Source organism: Moschus berezovskii, chromosome 5 (assembly GCF_049115385.1).
Source record: "Moschus berezovskii isolate FMDL1 chromosome 5, NW_MosBer_1.0, whole genome shotgun sequence".
In the NCBI taxonomy this organism is placed as follows: domain Eukaryota; kingdom Metazoa; phylum Chordata; class Mammalia; order Artiodactyla; family Moschidae; genus Moschus; species Moschus berezovskii.
The window spans coordinates 95,477,352-95,497,448 of NC_142464.1; the positions used below are offsets into that span (position 1 = coordinate 95,477,352).

The 20,097-nt window shown below is 38.4% G+C and overlaps 1 protein-coding gene across 8 annotated transcripts in view; it reads left to right on the plus strand.

Annotated features, from left to right (window-relative positions):
* Positions 1 to 20,097, plus strand: part of RUFY3 (RUN and FYVE domain containing 3) — a 95,846-nt gene that overhangs the window by 21,790 nt on the left and 53,959 nt on the right. For 2 of the 8 annotated variants that reach the window (XM_088836380.1, XM_088836375.1), the window contains exon 2: positions 17,461 to 17,514. The exons of the other annotated variants lie outside the window; for them this stretch is intronic. In XM_088836380.1, coding sequence (XP_088692506.1) covers positions 17,461 to 17,514 — 54 coding nt within the window. The remainder of the gene's footprint in view (positions 1 to 17,460; positions 17,515 to 20,097) is intronic. 8 annotated transcript variants of the gene reach the window in all.

The window sequence follows — 20,097 nt, forward strand, 5'->3', positions numbered from 1 at the left end:
AGAGTAAGGTAAAATTGCATGACTAATTAATTATGGGAGCATATGTGATATAGTTGAAGCACTCACGAAGGGTATCCTATCATCAGGATATAATGTTAAACAGGCTGTGATATCTAGAAAATACATGGTCAAACATTCTTTCTTTAAAATAATATAGATTGTAAGGTTAGATGAGAAAGCAGTTTTACGTTCAGTGCTTATTTAATGAATATGGTCTCAAAAAAGCATAATACCTTAAAAGGTTAAGCATGATTGATAAGGTAATTCCTACCCATGGAACCTATTGGCCATTGCTTTTTTTAAGTTGTTTGTGATAACTGTTGACCCATGTGAAATCTCCACTGTCAGTCCCTTTGAGACCTTTGTAGTCTCTTGATTTGTGACTTTCTCCCAGAACCTTTTCTAAATTCTGAGAGGCTTTTATCTTCTACCCCTAAATTTTGTGAACTTAATACCATAAGGAAGAAAATTAATTTGAATCTAATTGTTTTGTACTTTTGTGTACTGGCCTCTTAGCTAGTGTTTGTTCTCCACCCTTAAAATAATGAAGAAAGAAATGCTCACATATGAGAATAAATTTTACATAAAATCTGCCCAGTGTTTAGGCATACTGCAGGACAGAGGGCACAAGGTGAATTGCACCTAGCAGTTGGGTTAGAAAAAGTGACTCCTTGCTCTTGACCAAGCATTGCAATCTTATCATGACTCAGATTTCACTCTTTGTGTCTGAAAAGGATTTTATTTTCCCAGTTAGCCGCTTTTAGAGGGGGTTAACATCGAAGCACAAAGCAGTCATTTGGGTGTGTCTTTAAGGGCAATATTTAAGTAGTTTCTAAGGCCCTTTGCACCCTTTAACAATTGGCTTGTCTGTTGGACAGCTTCCTTTGGCTCTGAGTTTCAGAATGTGCCGCACAGCGGTCAGGAGACATCAGCTGAAGGCACATACAATGCTGGTACTATTTAGAACAGCCTCCCAAGCTTTAAAAATCTTTAGGGAAGAAAAGTACATTTTGAGAATGCTACCAAGAAGTCTTTTCAGCAGATGTCTCAGTCTGCATATTTTGTTTTTAAAAATATTTATTTTGAAAGTCACACAATATCATATATTCCCTTAATTATAAAATTTGAATGGGCTTCCCAGGTTGCTCAGTGGTAAAGAATCTTCCTGCCAATGCAAGAGACACAGGTTCAATCTCTGGGTCGGGAAGATCCCCTGGAGAAGGAAATGGCAACCCACTCCTGTATCCTTGCCTGGGAAACCCCGTGGACAGAGGAGCCTGGTGGGGTACAGTCTTGTGGGGATCAGGAAGAGTCAGACTCTACTTAGCGGCTGAACAACAGCAACAATCGTTTGCATACCTGTTTGTTTTTTGAGCAAGTTTCCTGTGAGTAAGCAAAAGTGAGCTACTTGGTTCACGTAAACATTTGTAGTGGTGCTATTTGACTTCTCTATGGAGAAATCTGTGATGTAAACCATATGAGGGCTGCAACCTAAGCTCAAGTGACTCATCCTTGGGTTAGGGGAAACAGACAAACAGAAAGTTTCCAACACCTTAGAATCAACTGGAGAAGGGGTGGAGGAAAATAGAGAAAGGCTGGCAGTGAATTTTGGAATTCTGCCTTCAACTGGGTAAAAGAAGCAACAATTTCAAATTATTAGTACTAGAAGTAATAAAAGAAAGTCCAGGCCCAAGAAAACATCCATAGGTTTAGTGATCTAGGAAGCCAGGTAAATAAAAGACAGGGATTTTATTTCCTTGCTCTACTGGCTAACTCTGGATGTCTAAACAGTGACTTAAACCCAAGAAATGTCTGCCTTAATATTAATGCTAGAGACAGTTGTTAAGTTTAATTTAGCTATTAACCTTTAAGTGGTGATTGCTGGACCAGTGATAACAGGAACCCTACTGTGTTGACAAAATGGAGCACTCGGTGCCCAGACACAGCAAGTGTTCACAGAACACGTCCCATTTGATTCATAGACAGAAGGAAGGACATCTGACTGTGCAAATTCTGCCTTGGGGCGCCCGACTCCCAAGAGAAAACAGGCAAAAACATTATGTATCATCTTAAGACGATAATCTGATAATCTCGTTGTGGCCTCATTGGTAGAAGCTTTGTGTTTTCTAACTTTTGTTTTCTGAAAACAGCTCTTGTCTTCACTCTGCTGCCCAGAGGGTAGACCAGACCCAGAGTTTCAGCCCACCTTAACTCTTAAATACATGGGAATAAAAACTCACTTCATTATTTCAGTACTTATTGGTGGTCAAGGAGATCAGCCATCTCGCATTCCTTTTAGTACACTTTTGTAAAAACCTGGAACAAATTTCCAAATCTTTGATTGCCAGAAGGCGGCTCAGGAAAGGCTTCATCCAGGAAGTGACACTTGGACTAGGCTCCACCTTGTATGATAACTATAGGATCACAGGCAGATACTGTTGTGGGTGGGGACTCGGAAGGGACATTTCAAGCGCACACAGTGAGATGCTGGGCTGGGCTATAGTAAGTTGTTAGGAGTGGAAACCACGATAGTAAGTTAGGAGCATTAAGCAAGATATTTAATGTAAAGTACCCTATAAATGTTAATTGTGTAATAGTTATTCAGTGGTTTGAGCTTCAACAGTTGTAAGCCCCATTGTTAAATCTCTTGCCTTTTTAGTCTGTATTTCTAGTTTTGTTTCTGTTTTTGTATCTAACCTTCTGGACTAGTCTAAGCTAGTTGTTTGCCGGACAGACTAAAGGTGGTTAGTAGCTTAAATTCATATTTCAGCATTGTCCTTTCTTGGGCCTTTGCAAACAGGAAAATAATTGGTTAAAAATAAAAGTCGGTTATCAAGAAATACCTGTTTTCCCATTAACTTTCTTTTAAAGAAGAGGAATCCGACATTGAGAAGTGAAATAGATCAGTTTATTACAGTAAAATAGACCATTTGGTTACAAAGGTAACTCTTAAGATTTGAATTATTTTTTGACTTAGAAAATACCTTTTTCAAATACAGATAATAAGAGGCAGACACATTAAGAAGAGAACCTCTGGTCAAGCCTTTGATTTTCAAGTTACAGAGAACTTTGGTTATAGAAAACTGTGTGTGATGACCGACTTCAGACACACTATTACTGCATAAGTGTCCAGTTTTCCCCTGGTAGTCACATTTCGCTTTAGTGTGCATTTAGATATAAGGAGCTAGCTTGTATGTAATATCTATGATTGTAGTAACGATACTGTACTACTTGTAAGGATCCTGTACTACTGCACTACATGTGTTTGGTCTGTCAGTTGATCAGAAATATTTATTGAGCATCCTTTGATGCAAAATCCAGTTCGAGAGACTAAGAAACAATGGCCCTTGCCCTCAGTGAATTCACAGTCAAGGAAAAAAAAGATGAAACAACAATGTCAGAGGCTGCTGTGAAATAAGTGTGAACTACTTAGTTGCTAAAGGACAATCATGTTTCGTAGGAACTGGACATGGAATTCTAATCCATAGTGACCATACTTCCCCAGGAACAGTAGATTTCAGATCAGGTTTTCCCATTTAGTGGGGAATAATCTGCTGAGATAATAAGCAAGCAAGGAATAATAAGCAAGGAAAATAATCTCCTGAAGATGAAATAGAAAGTGTTTGTTTTTTGGTGACTACTGAAAGTGTCTGGTTCTGAGATAACTCCATTGACATTTACTAATGTATTTTTACTCATTAATGTCATTGCACAAGAGTAAAACCCCATTCTGCCTGGGAACTGCATATGTTTTAATGAAAAAAGTACATGTCCCAGTGGGCATTTTGGCAGGGAAACCCAGATGGCTGTTGACCAAGACACTTCATAGCATCAACTCACTACAGTCTAGTGCAGGGCTTCTAAACCAGGGAAGATGATCCAAAAAATTATATATAAAATTTTTTATCTGTACTTTATTTTTCCTGGGGAAGAAAAAACCTTAGGGACCATTAGAACCCCCAAAGAAAATAAATGTTTAGGAAAACATGCATTATTTTAATCATAAGATCAGACCCTCAGCCCTTCATTCAGCATACACTTAAGTATCCCACCTATAATTTATGCTCCACGCTATGCTACATCCTGAGGTATAGCACAGTGCCCATGCCTGCTCCTCTATATTTTCTGAGCTTATTGACCAGCCAGAGGTGGGATACTTCAACAAGTATTGATAAAATGGCTTCCCAGGTGGCTCAACACTAAAGAATCTGCCTGCCAACACAGGAGAGGTAGGTTTGATTCCTGGGCTGGGAAGATCCCCTGGATGAGGAAGTGGCAACCCACTCCAGTATTCTTGCCAGGAAAATTCCATGGACAGAGGAGACTGAAGGGCTACAGTCCATAGGGTCACAAAGTCCATGGATGCCTGAGCATCCATGCATGAGTGCTATGGTACAGAGCCAAACATGTTTTATTAGGAAGTTCCAGGGAAATTTTCCAGTTGAAGTAAGTAATGTTTGAACTAAGACCTAAAGGATGTGCAAGAGTTAATCTGGTTATAAAACTGGAGGCAAGGGACGTTAGGGGTGGGGAATGGGGAGGAGACAGCATTTGCAGAGACCCAGATAACAGAGCTGAAAGATTTTCAGTCTGTCCAAATTTTCTTTCCAGTAAATTTTCACTTCTTTGAGAAGAAATACTAATAAAACTACATGCTCTACCAGGGACAAAATGTTAGGTTTAGTGTTGAAATAGTATATTGCTTCTATTCTGGTTCTGTATAATGTTATTTAACAGTAAAATCTGAAGTGTTTTAACAGTGAATAAGTTCATTAGTGTGTGTGTTTATTTCCATACTTTAATAAAATAAGTATATATTAAATCATCATATAATATGTGAATTTTAATAGCCCTCTTGAATAAGACTTAAATAAGAATTTCTCCCAATTGACAGAAAAAGAAAACAATTATTACTCCTAATATTGAATACCAGTAACATGCAAGTTTGTGAGTAGACTTTCTATTTTCACATATTTATGTGTGAACCTTCCCTTATATTTCTGACAATGAACATGTATTTTCTACTAAGAAAATTACAAACCATATGAAGCTCAAAGATTGTTAAATGAAACCGCTTTAACTGAAGCTGATGAAAAATCAAAGCTTCAGTTATTTTCATAAGTAAACATATGTTAATGATATCCAAAGTATCACTTAGCTATATATAAATGATCTTTTCTGCATTTGTGTGTGTGTGTGTGTGTATGAAATTATATAAACTGGATTTAAGGCATCCAGCTATCATAGTATTCTGTTATGATTAAACAAATAGGCCTATATGTGTTAGGGCATAAAAGATAGAGAGGTGGTCTTTTCCGCCACAAAGACTTAATTTTGTCTTCCCTTTTCATTTCCACAACTACCAGAATCTGACGATGTCACATTCAGATTCCCACACCTACTTTCAGCTTTTCTCCAAGCCATTTCTCTTCCTATTATACTGATTCATTCTTTATAAAATTGCCAAGTAAGTCTTCATGAAAATAAACTTTGCATTCTTGCACAAGAGTCTGTTTCAGACAGTCTTTATATTGAATGTAGAATATTCTTGAAAAATTGATGGCGACAGTGGTGTAGGAAGAGATGCTGTCTTTTATTGAGCAGCTACTTTGTGCCAGGAACTGTTTCCTCTAAGTAATATACATATATATATATATATATGTATTACCTCATTTAATCCGTACAAAAACTTATTGAGCCTAGGTACTGTCATCCCCATTTTACAGATTGACAGAGATGTAGTAAGTGGTGGAGCTAGGACTCATTTGGGCAGCCTGGATCCAACCTACATGCAGCTCTCCTATACCAGAATTCAGTGAGTGTAAGTCCAGCGATAGACCCACACATAATAAGGGATGTCTTCTTCCCAGTCTCTGGTGACATATTTCCATCCGTTTTATACACAGTTGAACATGGCATTGGCCAACTTATGTCCAGGGAGCACCTAAATGTGGCCAGAAGCATGGCGTTTGGGGCATTCTTGGCAATTCAGTTCAGTTCAGTTGCTCAGGCAATTGCCATCAGTTAAATTGGATACCTTAGCATTTTATCCACTTGGTTTTTTTTTTTCTCTTTCCATCCATTTTTATAAAGTCTGTGAAAATATTTATACGACTGTACAGATGCTGTCAAACGATAAAAATAATACACTGCTGAGACTGACCTGGTGGGCAGGTGGCACCTTTATGTGCTAAATTTTAACTGTTTCTCAAATGAATGTGCAAAGTGATATGAAAAGCTGTTTGTGGTCGCAGTAATGTTCATGACTATGGCTTGTCAGAAACAGTAACTATGTTGAATCCTTATTCTTTAGCCAACTATTCCCATGCCCTTCTTTTGGATAATTTGACTTATCAAATGTTTTTTTAAACTCCTTTTCAATACTTGCCTATTTCAACCAGGCTGTGATTCTGTACTTCACCGAAAAAATGATTATTCTTGTTGTTAATACTATTTCTGCTTTAAATTCTTCTCACCGACATTAAATTAGAAACCAGAAAGGACCCCTGACTCCCTTTATCCATGAACCTTCTTTAATAAGTCCAGTATCCCTCATCTCCTAAATCGTTGGGTTCTGTCTCCATCACTTGATTGAATACACTTGATATCATTCTCTGATGATTTATTTTAGCCTATGTGATTCATACTTCTATTAAATTATACAGAGAGTTCTTTAGGGCAAAAATTTTCTTTTGTACCCTTAAGAAGGCCTCATATTACTGTATATACTGTTTATGGTAGCTATCTAACACACTTTAGGTGAACTCAATGCCCTTATGGCACTAGTGGTAAAGAATCCACCTGCCAGTGCACGAGACCTAACAGACTCCAGTTCCATCCTTGGATGGGGAAGATCCCCTGGAGGAGGAAATGGCAACCCACTCTAATATTTTCAGAGAATCCCATGGACAGAGAAGCCTGGCAGGTTACAATCCTTGGGATTGACAAGAGTCAGACACGACTTAGCGTCTGAGCACACACACACAAATGCCCCATAATCCCCAGAAAATGATCACTTTTAAAAGAAAAGACTATTTAATACCTTACCTTCCATTACACACAACTTATGGTTTCTGGATATTTAAAATTTTTTTAAATCATTTAGCTCATAATTCAGACTCATAGTATTTTATTTTGAAAATAGAAGTTTAGTATAACAGGTAATTTTTTGTTGAACATATCTGTGAATAATATTCAGCACTGATGAAAAAATAGGAAAATTCAGGTGCTAGTAGAATATTCATTGGCACAGCCTTTTTGAAAATTGCTTTATTGTTGTGAATCAGGTGCCTCAAAAATTAAGTTCCAGTGGTTATACCAGACATTTATCCTAAGGAAATAATCAGAGATATGGGAAAAATATACAAGTATGTATAGTCATCACAGTATTATAGTTTATAGTAGCAAAACTTTAAATATAACTTAAATAATCTAACAGGAAAATTATTCAATAAATTGTAGAGCATCAGTACCACAAACATTGATAATGGTGTTGTGGAAGAATATTTAGTGGTCTAGGATATTGTTTAAAGTATAGTAAGTTTTAAAAGCTGTCTCCCAAGCCACATGTACAATGTGATCACAAATAGATTTAAATATAGATACATGTACACCCAAGTGAAAGGAAATGTGCCAAAAGTGTAAAAAGTGGTTTTCTCTGGAGAGTGGAACAACAGAGGATTTGGCAAGCCACTCCAGTACTCTTGCCTAGAAAATCCCGTGGATGGAGGAGCCTGGTAGACTGCAGTCCGTGGGGTCGCTAAGGGTCGGACACGACTGAGCGACTTCACTTTCACTTTTCACTTTCACACATTGGAGAAGGAAATGGCAACCCACTCCAGTGTTCTTGCCTGGAGAATCCCAGGGACGGGGGAGCCTGGTGGGCTGCCGTCTGTGGGGTCACACAGAGTCGGACACGACTGAAGTGACTTAGCAGCAGCAGCAGCATACTTCTTTATGTCTTCCAAATATTCTTGTCATTGTTCAGTTACTCAGCTGTGTCTGACTCTTTGCGACCCCATTGACTGCCTCACGTCAGGCTTCCCTGTCCTTCACTATTTCCCAGAGCTTGCTCTAACTCATGTCCATTGAGTCACTGTATTGAGTCACAATATCCAACCATCTCATCCTGTTGCCCCCTAATATCCTATAAGAGGTTATATTACTATAATCAGGATACTGTGTTGTTTTTTCTTTAAAGAAAAAAAGCTTTATGAAAACTATAATTGCGTACTCATCCATCTGTCTACCTCAGAGTTAAGTATCTTCCGTGACAGAGTTTTCCACATCCACGAACAGGAACCATAGCTCTAAAAGCAGGACTACTGCTTTGGATTCAATCTTCAGTATAATTTTTAATATTTCTAGTTAGACATTTTGAGTTTTTCAAGGTAACAGGCCAAAAAACATTACTTTTTGGCATACTTTGTTTTCAAAGCTGACTATATGCTGCATACAGGCATGAGTGGCCCACAGTGTCTAGACTTGGGTGCATTCAGTACAGCATTTAATTTACTCCTATCCTTTGCTCAGAAAATAAAACCTGAGTGGATCAGTTCAGTTCATTTGCTCAGTCGTGTCCGACTCTTTGTGACCTCATGGACTACAGCATGCCAGGCTTCCCTATTCATCACTAACTCCCAGAACTTAGTCAAACTCATGTCCATTGAGTCAGCGATGCCATCCAACCATCTCATCCTCTGTCACCCCCTTCTCCTCCCACCTTCAATCTTTTCCAGCATCAGGGTCTTTTCAAATGAGTCAGCTCTTCGCATCAGGTGGCCAAAGTATTGGAGTTTCAGCTTCAGCATCAGTCTTTCCAAAGAATATTCAGGATTTCCTTTAGGATGGATTGGTTGGATCTCCTTGCAGTCCAAGGGACTCTCAAGAGTTTTCTCCAATGCTACAGTTCAAAAGCATCAATTCTTCAGCGCTCAGCTTTCTTTATGGTCCAACTCTCACATCCATACATGACTACTGGAAAAACCATAGCTTTGACTAGATGGACCTTTGTTGGCACAGTAATGTCTCTGCTTTTTATTATGCTGTCTAGGTTGGTCATGGCTTTTCTTCCAAGGAGCAAGCGTCTTTTAATTTCAGGGCTGTAGTGAGTAGGATTGTCTATTTTATAGAATCATGTTACAGTTCTTTCCTTTGGCATGCTTCCTTTTGTAATCTGCTCTCAGTGAGATTACTGGAACATTTGTTGCTACCAGCCAGTTAGCCTCAAGTTTACATGCTCAGGTTCTCTGAGTTGTGATTACGTGTGTACAGGGAAGTCTTTGTGAAATTCTCACAGTGAATATTATAGATTCTATTGCCATCTCAGAAGCCTGCCAGACAAAGTTTTCTGGACAAGATTCATTCCTTCTTGTTGGTCTGATCTTGAAATAGCCTGGCTAATCTCCCTTGTACGGTAAGTTGTACCCACTTGCCTCTGGGATTTTATAGAATCCTGAATCAGGGAGAAATATCAGCAGGGTTCTCTTTGCACCCCAATCCGTAAATGAAGCCATAGAAGAGCTCCATGCTGCCTCTGAGCTGATGGTAACCTGCTCTCCCTAAAATTAGCTTTCTTCAGGTCTACTTTCAGTTTCTTCCCAGCTCCTTATTACTCGTGTCACTGGCATCTGCTTTAGTGCACGTCATTAATCACGGTGCGTTACTACTGTCTTTGCTCTATGTTGGTGAACTTTTTCTGGACCTTTTTTGGATGGAGCTTTTACTTTAATGTGTGCCTTTCTTTGTAGTTCACATTAATAACTCTTCTGTGGCTCGTCAGCTTCCAGTGCCAGAACATCCTGTGTCCTAAGGTAATCACAGACGTTATGTATCATTTTCCAGAGGTAAATGCTGTACCAGATTACATAACTAGTACTCAATGATGAAGCTCAGGATTTCAAGTTGGTGGATTCCCAGGCCTGGGCACCTGTGAGACATGACTGGGAAGAGAGCATGGCTGTCATTTGAGAGAACCCACCATATTCTCTGCTCTTCACTTGTTATTTAGTTGCTCAGTAGTGTCTGACTCTTTTGCGACCCCTTGGACTGTAGCCCGCCAGGCTCCTCTGTCCATGGGATTTCCCGGGCAAGAATACTGGAGTGGGTTGCCATTTCCTTCTCCAGGGGATCTTGCCAACCGAGGGACTGAACCCACATCTCCTTCGTCAGCAGGCAGATTCTTTACAACTGAGCCACCAGGGAAACCCGCTCTTCACTTCTGGTTCTGTATTATTTGGGGTTTTTTGGTTGTGCCCCTTTTGGGGAAGGTGGAGAGTATAATGGGGCACGATTTTCCATTGTGATTGCTCCAGCCCCCACCAGTCACTTGGATTGCTATGAAGTGCTCTTGAGTACAGGGAAATAAATATTAAATTCATTCCCTTGCAGTTTTTCCTATTTGAACTTTGTCAGAGAACAAATAGAAGAATTTGATGAGCTTAGAAATACATGTGTAGAGGGACAGTGAAACAGACTTATTGTGAAATAGCCTCTAAGTAATATTTTTCCCCATAATTAAAATTAAGTCAGTGTATTAAAATTAATGAGGTTCTTCTAGAAAATATATTTATGAAAGCAACTTTATTCTTCTAGTTAAAAAATAATATATTCACATTTAAAAGGTCACAGAATACAGAAAAGTAAAAAATATAAAACAGAATTCATCTACAATTCTAGCACCTATCAATAATCACTAGTAAGATTTAGTAACCAGATTCTCTTTTTTAATATATATACATGGAGTTCATTTACAAACTCACACAATTTTATACACATAAGTTATGTGTATACCTGTGTTGTGTGACCTGCCTATTTTCTCTCCACATCAGTAGATGGAAATCTGTACCACCTCCTTTAATGCCTTAGTTGTTTGGATGTGCCATAATTTCTTTATTCTCTTACTACAAGCATTGAGGTTATTTCTAAATTAGGCTACCACAGACATTCTTGGTGTATCATTGTGTTTCTGATGTGAAAAATTTTCATTTTTAGAAGTGGAATTTCTGGGTCAAGTAGTAATGTATTTTAATTTTTTATACACGTTTCCAAGCTGCCATAAACATTAAAAAAAAATTTAATGCCACAGTATCCTGAATGTTCCCTCCTTGCAACTCATTTTTATCTTTGACTGCTGTAGTTGGTTGTGGTTTCTCACACTATTAAAATCTGAACTCTCAAAGGAAACTGTGGATTTTTTAGGACAGTTGATTCAGTAGCTGTAAACTGCATAACATTTTATCTGTTTGTTTTTCTGTTTTCTTTAAGTTAGCGACAATGTCCTATGCAGAAGAGAATGAGTTTTACTTCTGATAGTACACTGAGAAACTCCATGCTTCTCTGAGATTGCTAGCGTTTATTTTCTGGGGTTAAAAAGGCTGCTGGTTCTTCTTTTTTCTTTCTTCTAGAGCTGTAAAACTTAGGATATTTTTGAGATGTACTCTGTCTTATCTGAGAATGTCACTGTGTCCTGTTCTATGGGCAGCAGCTACCCAGTTGAGTTCCACAAAAACACTTCGTTTCTGACACTTCTTGTCATCAAATGTGTGGGATTTTTCCCCATAGCAGCAATTCTTTAACAAGGGCAGGATGTCCCACAGTTTAACTCATTTCTAACTCTGTTCCCCTGGAGATAGCATCAGATCCCACAGGTCAAGGGCTCAGATCCTCAAGACTACTCCCTCACCCCCACCACACAGACGTTGGCTGCAAGTAGTAGGTCCCCAGGTTACCCACCATTTCTAGCTGACTGGACTACAAATCAGAGGTTCCCATGACCTTCTCTCTCTTGAATTCAGTTATTTGCTAAACAGCTCATACAACTCAGGGAAACCCTTACTTATGTTGCCAGTTTATGAAAGGATGTGATGGAGGATACAAATGTACAGCCAGATGAAGAGACACGTAGAGTGAGATCTGGAAGGCCCAGAGCACAGAAGCTTCTGCCCCTTTCTAGCCGACATACATCACCCTCCTGGTTCATGAATGTGTTCACCAACCTGAAAGTTTCTGAACCCCATACTACTGGGATTTTAAGGCGGCTTCCTCATATGGATAAGACCTGTTATTAACTCCATTTTCAGCCCCTCTTGTCTCTCCAGAGAAGTGGGAGTGGGGTGCTGATAATTCCAAACTTTTAATTATGGGAACCAACTCCCACTTGAGAGACCCCCAGAGTAATCTCATTAGAACAAAAGATGTTCCTAGTGTTCTTATCACTTAGGAGTTTATAAGATTTCAGGAACCTGTGTCAGGAACTGGAAATTATAACCAAATATATATTTATTATTACAAATCACAGTATCAAAATAACTTAATATTACTTTTTCCAGGATTGTTTGTATTTCCCTGCTAATAGTTTTGTGGTTTTTTTGATTTTTTTTACTATACTTTGGGAATAAAATAGACCTTGGCCTAACTTACTGGTTTATTATAACAGGACCTCTTAGCTTTTTTTTTTTTTATAAGTTAGCTTGATAGTTCCTTTGCTAATATTTATTATTATGTTCAGTTCAGTTCAGTCGCTCAGTTGTGTCCGACTCTTTGCGACCCCATGAATCACAGCACACCAGGCCTCCCTGTCCATCAGCAACTCCCGGAATTCACTCAGACTCATATCCATCAAGTCGGTGATGCCATCCAGCCATCTCATTCTCTGTCGTCCCCTTCTCCTCCTGCCCTCAATCCCTCCCAGCATCAGAGTCTTTTCCAGTGAGTCAACTCTTTGCATGAGGTGGCCAAAGTATTGGAGTTTCAGCTTTAACATCAGTCCTTCCAATGAACACCCAGGACTGATCTCCTTTATAATAGACTGGTTGGATCCCTTGCAGTCCAAGGGACTCTCAAGAGTCTTCTCCAACACCAACCCAATTACTGTTAGTTTAACAGAGCCTCAGCTGCTAAATTTTTCCTTGGTCTACTTAACATTGACTTAACGTTTTTTCCCTGTGTTTAATAATTAGTTTATTTATTTATTTTTTTCAATCCATTCTTCTCTATCTTCTTTAAATAAGTATGGCAAATACTTAGAGGATTCCAGTTTATAGTCAAATCAAAATACAGGGCATGCATTGGTTTCTTGTAAATGTAAAGTTGACATTTATTACCTATGATGCACTGAGTACAGGTTCTCTTAAGGAACATTTATGTTCACAACAGTCCTTCAAAGAGTTATTTGTGATCAGTGATTGGGTTTCAGGAAGGATTTCCCCTCAAGAAACTGTAATAAACTTTCAAAAAGTAACACTCAAAATCAAAGACACCATGGAAGCACCCTAAATGTCCATCAACAGATGAATGGATAAAGAAGATGTTGTGTGTGTGTGTGTGTATATATATATATATATGTTTGTGTGTATGTACACACACACAATGGAATATTACCTATAAAAAGGAATGATATTGGGTCATTTGTAGAGACCTGGGTGGACCTAAGAGTGTGTCACACAGAGTGAAGTAAGTCAGAAAGAGAAAAACATATATTGACTCATATATGTGAAATCCTTTTGTACAGCACAAGGAGCTCAGTGATCTCTGGTGACCTGAGTGAGTGGGGTGGAGGGAGATCCAAGAGGGAGGGGATAGATGTATGCATATAGCTGATTCACTTCACTGTATAGCAGAAACTAACACAACATTGTAAAGCAGTTATACCCCCAATAAAAGAAAAAGAAAAAAGAAAACACACCTAGCCTCAAGGAGACAGTGTAACTTGATTACTTTTGTCTCTAAACTGGACTGTAACTCAGCTGTCTATACTACAGACTCTATAGTAATAATACTGAACAGAGAATATATCAAGAAGAGAGATCTCACAAACATGGGTACATAAACAGTGGAGAGGCACTTTGTGGCTATTCCAGTGCTTCTCAGGAGGGAGGGAGCTTCAGCCCTCCCCCCCGCCCCTCCATCATGGATAGAGAAATGGAGTAGCTCCGCAAGGCCCAACATCAAAGCCAGGGCTTTCTGCAGACACACTGCATCATCATTGAGTCACCATGTACCATAAGAGCAACTGTCTTACAGGATCACTGATTAAATATTTTCAGAGCCAAGTAAATTAGACTGCTCGTTTAGCCAGGAAATAAGCTGTGCTTCCTTGAAAATTCAGAGCCTTTGTACAGTTGCAGCCCGTCTCTTGTCTCTTGACTTAAAGTATATCTTCATTCAAATGGATCTTAAAAATAAGGTGACCGAGTCTGTTAGGAGCAGCATTTTTAGCCATTTAATCCAAGTGTTTCGAGTGGAGTGGTGATCCTGATGTTGCGTTGGTTTCATGGCACCACACCTGTGACAATCCACACCTCTTTCCTTGCGAGTCAGTGTTCTGAGTGAGCACCGAGTAGCTAGCGTAACTTTGGAAGCACCGGTTTACCACTTGACATTTAGAGTGCACGTCTGGCTCAATTCTGATCTCCACAGCTCTGAACTATGCTTTATCTAGAGCAAAATTTAATCCAGACCTTATCTTCTGTATCAACTCGTAAGGCTCTATATTACTCTTCTTTGCAACCTGTGAATATGTATTATGACAAAAATTCAAAGTAATATAGCTTTTTAGACCGGGCGAAACATACTGGAGGCAAAAAACAGGAATAGTTGGCTCTGCTGCCCCCTCCTCTCTGATTCGTGTATTAGATGCTTTTGTTATTGTTGTTATTTTAACAAGTTGAACATATTCCAGAGGGCACCATTTTTTAAAGAAATCTTTTATAAATTCTTCTTTGGGGGTTATAAAAGAATATTGTGATATACATTCTTTATTGCAGTACAATTCTGAGCATGCCATGGTAAAGTGGGAAACAACTTTAGAAAGAGAAAACATACCTTTTACCTTTCAGGGAGCAGGGCTGTCTCTTTTAAACTGATTCTATCACTCTGGCACTCATGATTTTAAATATTGTTTAGAAACAAAACAAAGTAAGTCTGGATGGAACAGAAAAGTGCTGTAGATGAAATGTGCCAAGGGGAAGTCAGAGAGACTTCTTGTACCCACCACCCATTTCTACCTAGAAATTCACTTTCCTGAGCTCTTCTTTGCATAGATCTTGGAGGATCTGTATATTCTGCTTAATAAGATAGACTTTTATTAGGTGACAAATGTAACTTTTGGTTAAAGAAATGCAGACTAAAATAAGAATAGTCACTGATTTTCACAAAGTCATATAACAAGTCTATATAGAAAAATAACATGATTGTTAGAAAAATAGGTTCTTATAAATCTATAAGCCTACATAATATAAATCGGTAACATATTATATTTTCAGAGGATTATACTTGAAAATCAAATGTGCAAAGATATCTGTATATGATGTATTTTAACACAAATTCATTGTAAAATAATAGAATTGTGCTTTTTCTGTATGAGACACTTTCTGAGTGTTCTACACATACAGATCCACAATTGTAAAATCCAGTAAAAGCTCTGAAAGCATTTTTCTTAAGTTTGCCTGAACTTATTTGGTACTGAAATACGACCTAAATTTACTTGAGGCTATTTATAGTCTTCATTGATTCTATTTAATTTGAGCAGCCATTCATTTCCTGCAGAAATACTAACGCGCTTGCTTGTGACGTGTTGCCCCAGGCCCTGCTAGTTCTGCATGTTGGCCTCAGTATTGCCATTTCACCTTTCTAAAAAAATAAAATTTTGAATTTCAAAGTTCATTTGGCCAGAAAATAATCAGATAAAAAGTTTTGGACTGATGTTTACTCTTTTACTCCTTGCAGCAGTACTGTAAGAAAGATACTGTTCTTGTCCGTGTGTTTTATAGTTGAGGAGACTTGGGAAAAAGAGATGAAGTCTCTGGACCAAGGTCATAACAGGCAGTGAGGGGTGGAGCTGGGATGTGAGCCCGGGCAAAGTCATTAATGGAAAGACAATACAAATGTAATAGGGTAGAGATACTTGCTTTCTTTTCATATTAGCCATCTTTGGGTCTGACCTAACAATAATCTTTATATATGTAGTTTTCATTTCAAAAGAGTTCCATTTTAATCACATGTCACCTTACTAGATCCCCATCTGCTTCCCTGTTTTCTAAATTTAAATTTAAACTTTTTATATATTTTTGGTTTTTTGGTGCATTTTTACAGGGTAACTGACCATATATTTGACACTGGAATGTACCCTTACACACCACTTGAAAATCACTATGCCACATGAGAACCAAAGTTAACCAGTTTAATTGCAGGGATAATTAATAAACTTGTGAGAATAGGACAAATGATAAATTCTTTTTCTAGATGGTTATTTCAAGTTATTGCTTCAGATCCAATGCTGACTTCTATGATAAGTTTCTTAAGAAAGAGGGCTTATCATGGGCAAAGTATTCTTTGCTCACTTTCTTATTTTTGTTATGCTTTATCCTCTGAGAACTTGCTTTTATTTGCTAAGTATTTAATACATATAAAATTCACATGATTTAGTGAGTTTAAGTGTGAATGTTGCAGTTGTGTGTAATGGTTTCAGAGTTTCTGAAGGATGAAGCTAATCCATTTTTTAAAAAATTTCTGTAGGTTCTCAAATTTTATTTCAGAACAGACAATGATCTTACAGCTTAAGACACTGTTAGAAGAAACTATAATGAAGTATCTTTTATATTTGAAATCTTGACATTCTTGTCCTTTTGCCTCACTTGGAATATTCTGTATATAAGAATATTGAATTTACAGTGGGGAAGGAAATCCAAAAAAGAGGATTTATATACATATAGCTGATTAATTTGCTATACAGTAGAAACTAACACAACATTATAAAGCAACTATATGCTAATCAAATTTTAATTTTAAAAAACATTGAATTTATAATAAGAGGAGAGTACTATACATTAAATTGAGTAAACGTCTGTCTTTATTGAATTATAAGTGATTTATTTTGTCTTCAAAACAGCAATTTTTCCTTTATTTTTGTTTTGAGGAAGGAGAACCGTTGGGGTGGAGGGCTTGGGACAAGTCTTTAGATTGTTCTTTAATTATTTTTACTGTCTAAGCCACCATTTAAGAAAAGTCACTAGTTTTCCATCATGATATTTGGCCTGAGTCTAAAAAACACTCCACGTGTGTTTTAGCTTCACAGAAGGTCAAAATAAATATTAAATGAGGTCAGTGGTATGCACACTTAGAATGCAAAGACTCCGTTCTTGATTTTCGGTGGGAAAAAAAATGTTACTTTTTATGGGATGTACATCTTTCTCTCCTCTGATGAGAAGCTTCGAAATTGTTAATCTTAGCTTTGAGACATGTTTAACAGTCCTAGTTGATATCTCTGCTTGGTTAGTGTCGCATGGCTCCTTGGGTACGTTCCCAGCACTTTTCACTGCTAATCTCCTGGTTATGCCCAAAGAGTTCTAGGAATCCCCCTTTCAGTTACCCCTTTTGATACCTTGTTTTTGATAACACTTTTCTTTCTTGGCTTGCATGACATTTTATCTTTCTTTTCCTTTCTTTTTGCCGTTTGCAAAGACTCTTGGGAGGATTTGACAGATTTGGTGGAGCAAATGCGCGATGATACAGAAGGTGCGTGCCACACCAGCATCTTTCAGCTTTTTTCTTTCTTTCTTTTTCTTTCTTTTAATTTTCTAACCACCTTTTGATTGTTTTCCATAAGAGGAAGTGTCCACTTTAGGTTTTATTTCCCATTGACAGTAGCTGGAGCAGTAAGCATGTTTGCCAGATTGTCCATGCAGGTGCTTCATACAGGAGTAGGGTTTTCAGAGTCTTGCATTTAAAATCTTTATGGTTCCAAGTAAAGTGGCATTAATATATGTTTACGCTGTTCCTTTAGGATATTTGTTAAATGATATGTTCAAAGGGGACTTTTTTTCAAGATTGTATCAATTTTTTCTATGTCTGTTTTTTCATTTGTTTCTTAGGAAAATGTAAATGTTTTTATATCATTCATGTAAAAATGTATATATACGTGTGTGTGTGTGTGTATACCTATTTCTATGAATTCCACAAACAGTTTAAAAACAAACAGACCCCAGGACCATCAAGTATTTGGTATGGAATGTTTCTCTGATTTGTAGATTTCCATCACAGTAAGCACCTTGAGCTTAATCATCTTACAGCGTTCCTTTCTGGTGGAATTTCTTTGACAAGTAGCACATACATTTTAATGCATGAAGGCTCCCAAACCAGTAATTATTTCTTCCATAATCGGTACCTTACTTTAAGGAGCTCAAGGTGATTTACACTTTTTATAAGAAAAGTGGAAGTCTGGCTCCACTTCACTGTATCATTTTACTTTCTCCCACATTGGCTGAACAACTGACAGCCCCCAGCTTCAGTGTACACTCTCTTAGTGCACACCCACCCACCACTCTACCCACACGGGCCTTTCCACTGGCCACATGAGCTGCACTCAGCCTCCTCTCCTGCCTTGTTCCTGTGACATCCCAACCAGAACATTCATTCCCCTTCTCCCCAGCCCCAACCCCACACCCCCAGTCTCTTCGTGAGAACTCTACGGAAGCACTCCCTGACAGCTTTGACACAGTTCATTTTTCCATAAACTTGGAGCTTAAGGTTGTTTTACTTGTTCTCTCCTTTTTGTGTGTTTACATTCCTAGTTAAAGTGTAAAAGCCTTGAGAGCAGAGATTGTCTTAAAATTCTTGGTACTCATATCAACTTGGGACAGTATTGTCCTTGGTAGATTTGGTCATACTGAACAAATATCTAAGTCAGTTTCTCTCTCCAATAATGCCCAATAGTTTCTTCTTCAGCACTTTACTTTCAATGAGTCAATTATCCTAAGTTTCATGCCATTTCCTAGAGTCAAACTATCTTTTAATTCCATCTTAGGTTTTACTTTTAATATAATTAGCTGTATGTATTTTAAAGAAAATAACAGATCAGTATTGTCTAGTCCTGAGAGTTTCTAGACAAGGAGAAAAGAGTGGTGTTCATTCATTCAGTGAGTACTGTCTACTATGTTAGCTGCCATTTTGATCATGATTATTGTTTCAGTTCAGTTCATTTCAGTCGCTCAGTCGTGTCCGACTCTCCGCGACCCCATGAATCACAGCACACCAGGCCTCCCTGTCCATCACCAACTCCCAGAGTTCACTCAAACTCACGTCCATCGAGTCGGTGATGCCATCCAGCCATCTCATTCTCGGTCATCCCCTTCTCCTCCCGCCCCCAATCCTTCCCAGCATCAGAGTCTTTTCCAGTGAGTCAACTTGTCGCATGAGGTGGCCAAAGTATTAGAGTTTCAGCTTTAGCATCAGTCCTTCCAGTGAACACCCAGGATTGATCTCCTTTAGAATGGACTGGTTGGATCTCCTTGCAGTCCAAGGGACTCTCAAGAGTCTTCTCCAACACCACAGTTCAAAAGCATCAATTCTTCGGTGATCAGCTTTCTTCACAGTCCAACTCTCACATCCATACATGACCATGGGAAAAACCATAGCCTTGACTAGACGGACCTTGGTTGGCAAAGTAATGTCTCTGCTTTTTAATATACTATCAAGGTTTACCAGACACTAAACAGGTTTAAGGTTTTGATTCCCTGGTGGTTCAGAGGTTAAAGCGTCTGCCCGCAATGCGGGAGACCTGCGTTCAATCCCTGGGTCGGGAAGATCCCCTGGAGAAGGCAGTGGCAACCCACTCCAGTATTCTTGCCTGGAGAATCCCATGGACAACGGAGGAACCTGGTGGGCTACAGTCCATAGGGTCACAAAGAGTCGGACACAACTGAGCGAGCAACTTAACTTTAACCTGAATAGACTTCATAAAGGCCAACAAATCTGTGTCCTTCTTAAGAGACTTCTTCCCTGTGACTTAGTCCTGACAAAATTCTGTTTCTTTAATATGAATTACTGCTGTAAGAATGAAGCCTACTGTGTGAGTCAGCCTCCTCTTTTTCATTTCTTTTTTGATGAAATTTTTGTGAATCATTAGAGGGAAATCAGAAAGGGGAAAAAAAAAAACAAGATATGATTTTTTTTTGAAGTGTAACTGAACTATATTGTATTACTGCTGTACAGCAAAGTGACTCAGTTATACATATATATAGATATAGATATATATGCACATCCTTTTTCATATTCTTTTCGATTATGGTTTATCACAGGAATCTGAATATAGTTTCCTAT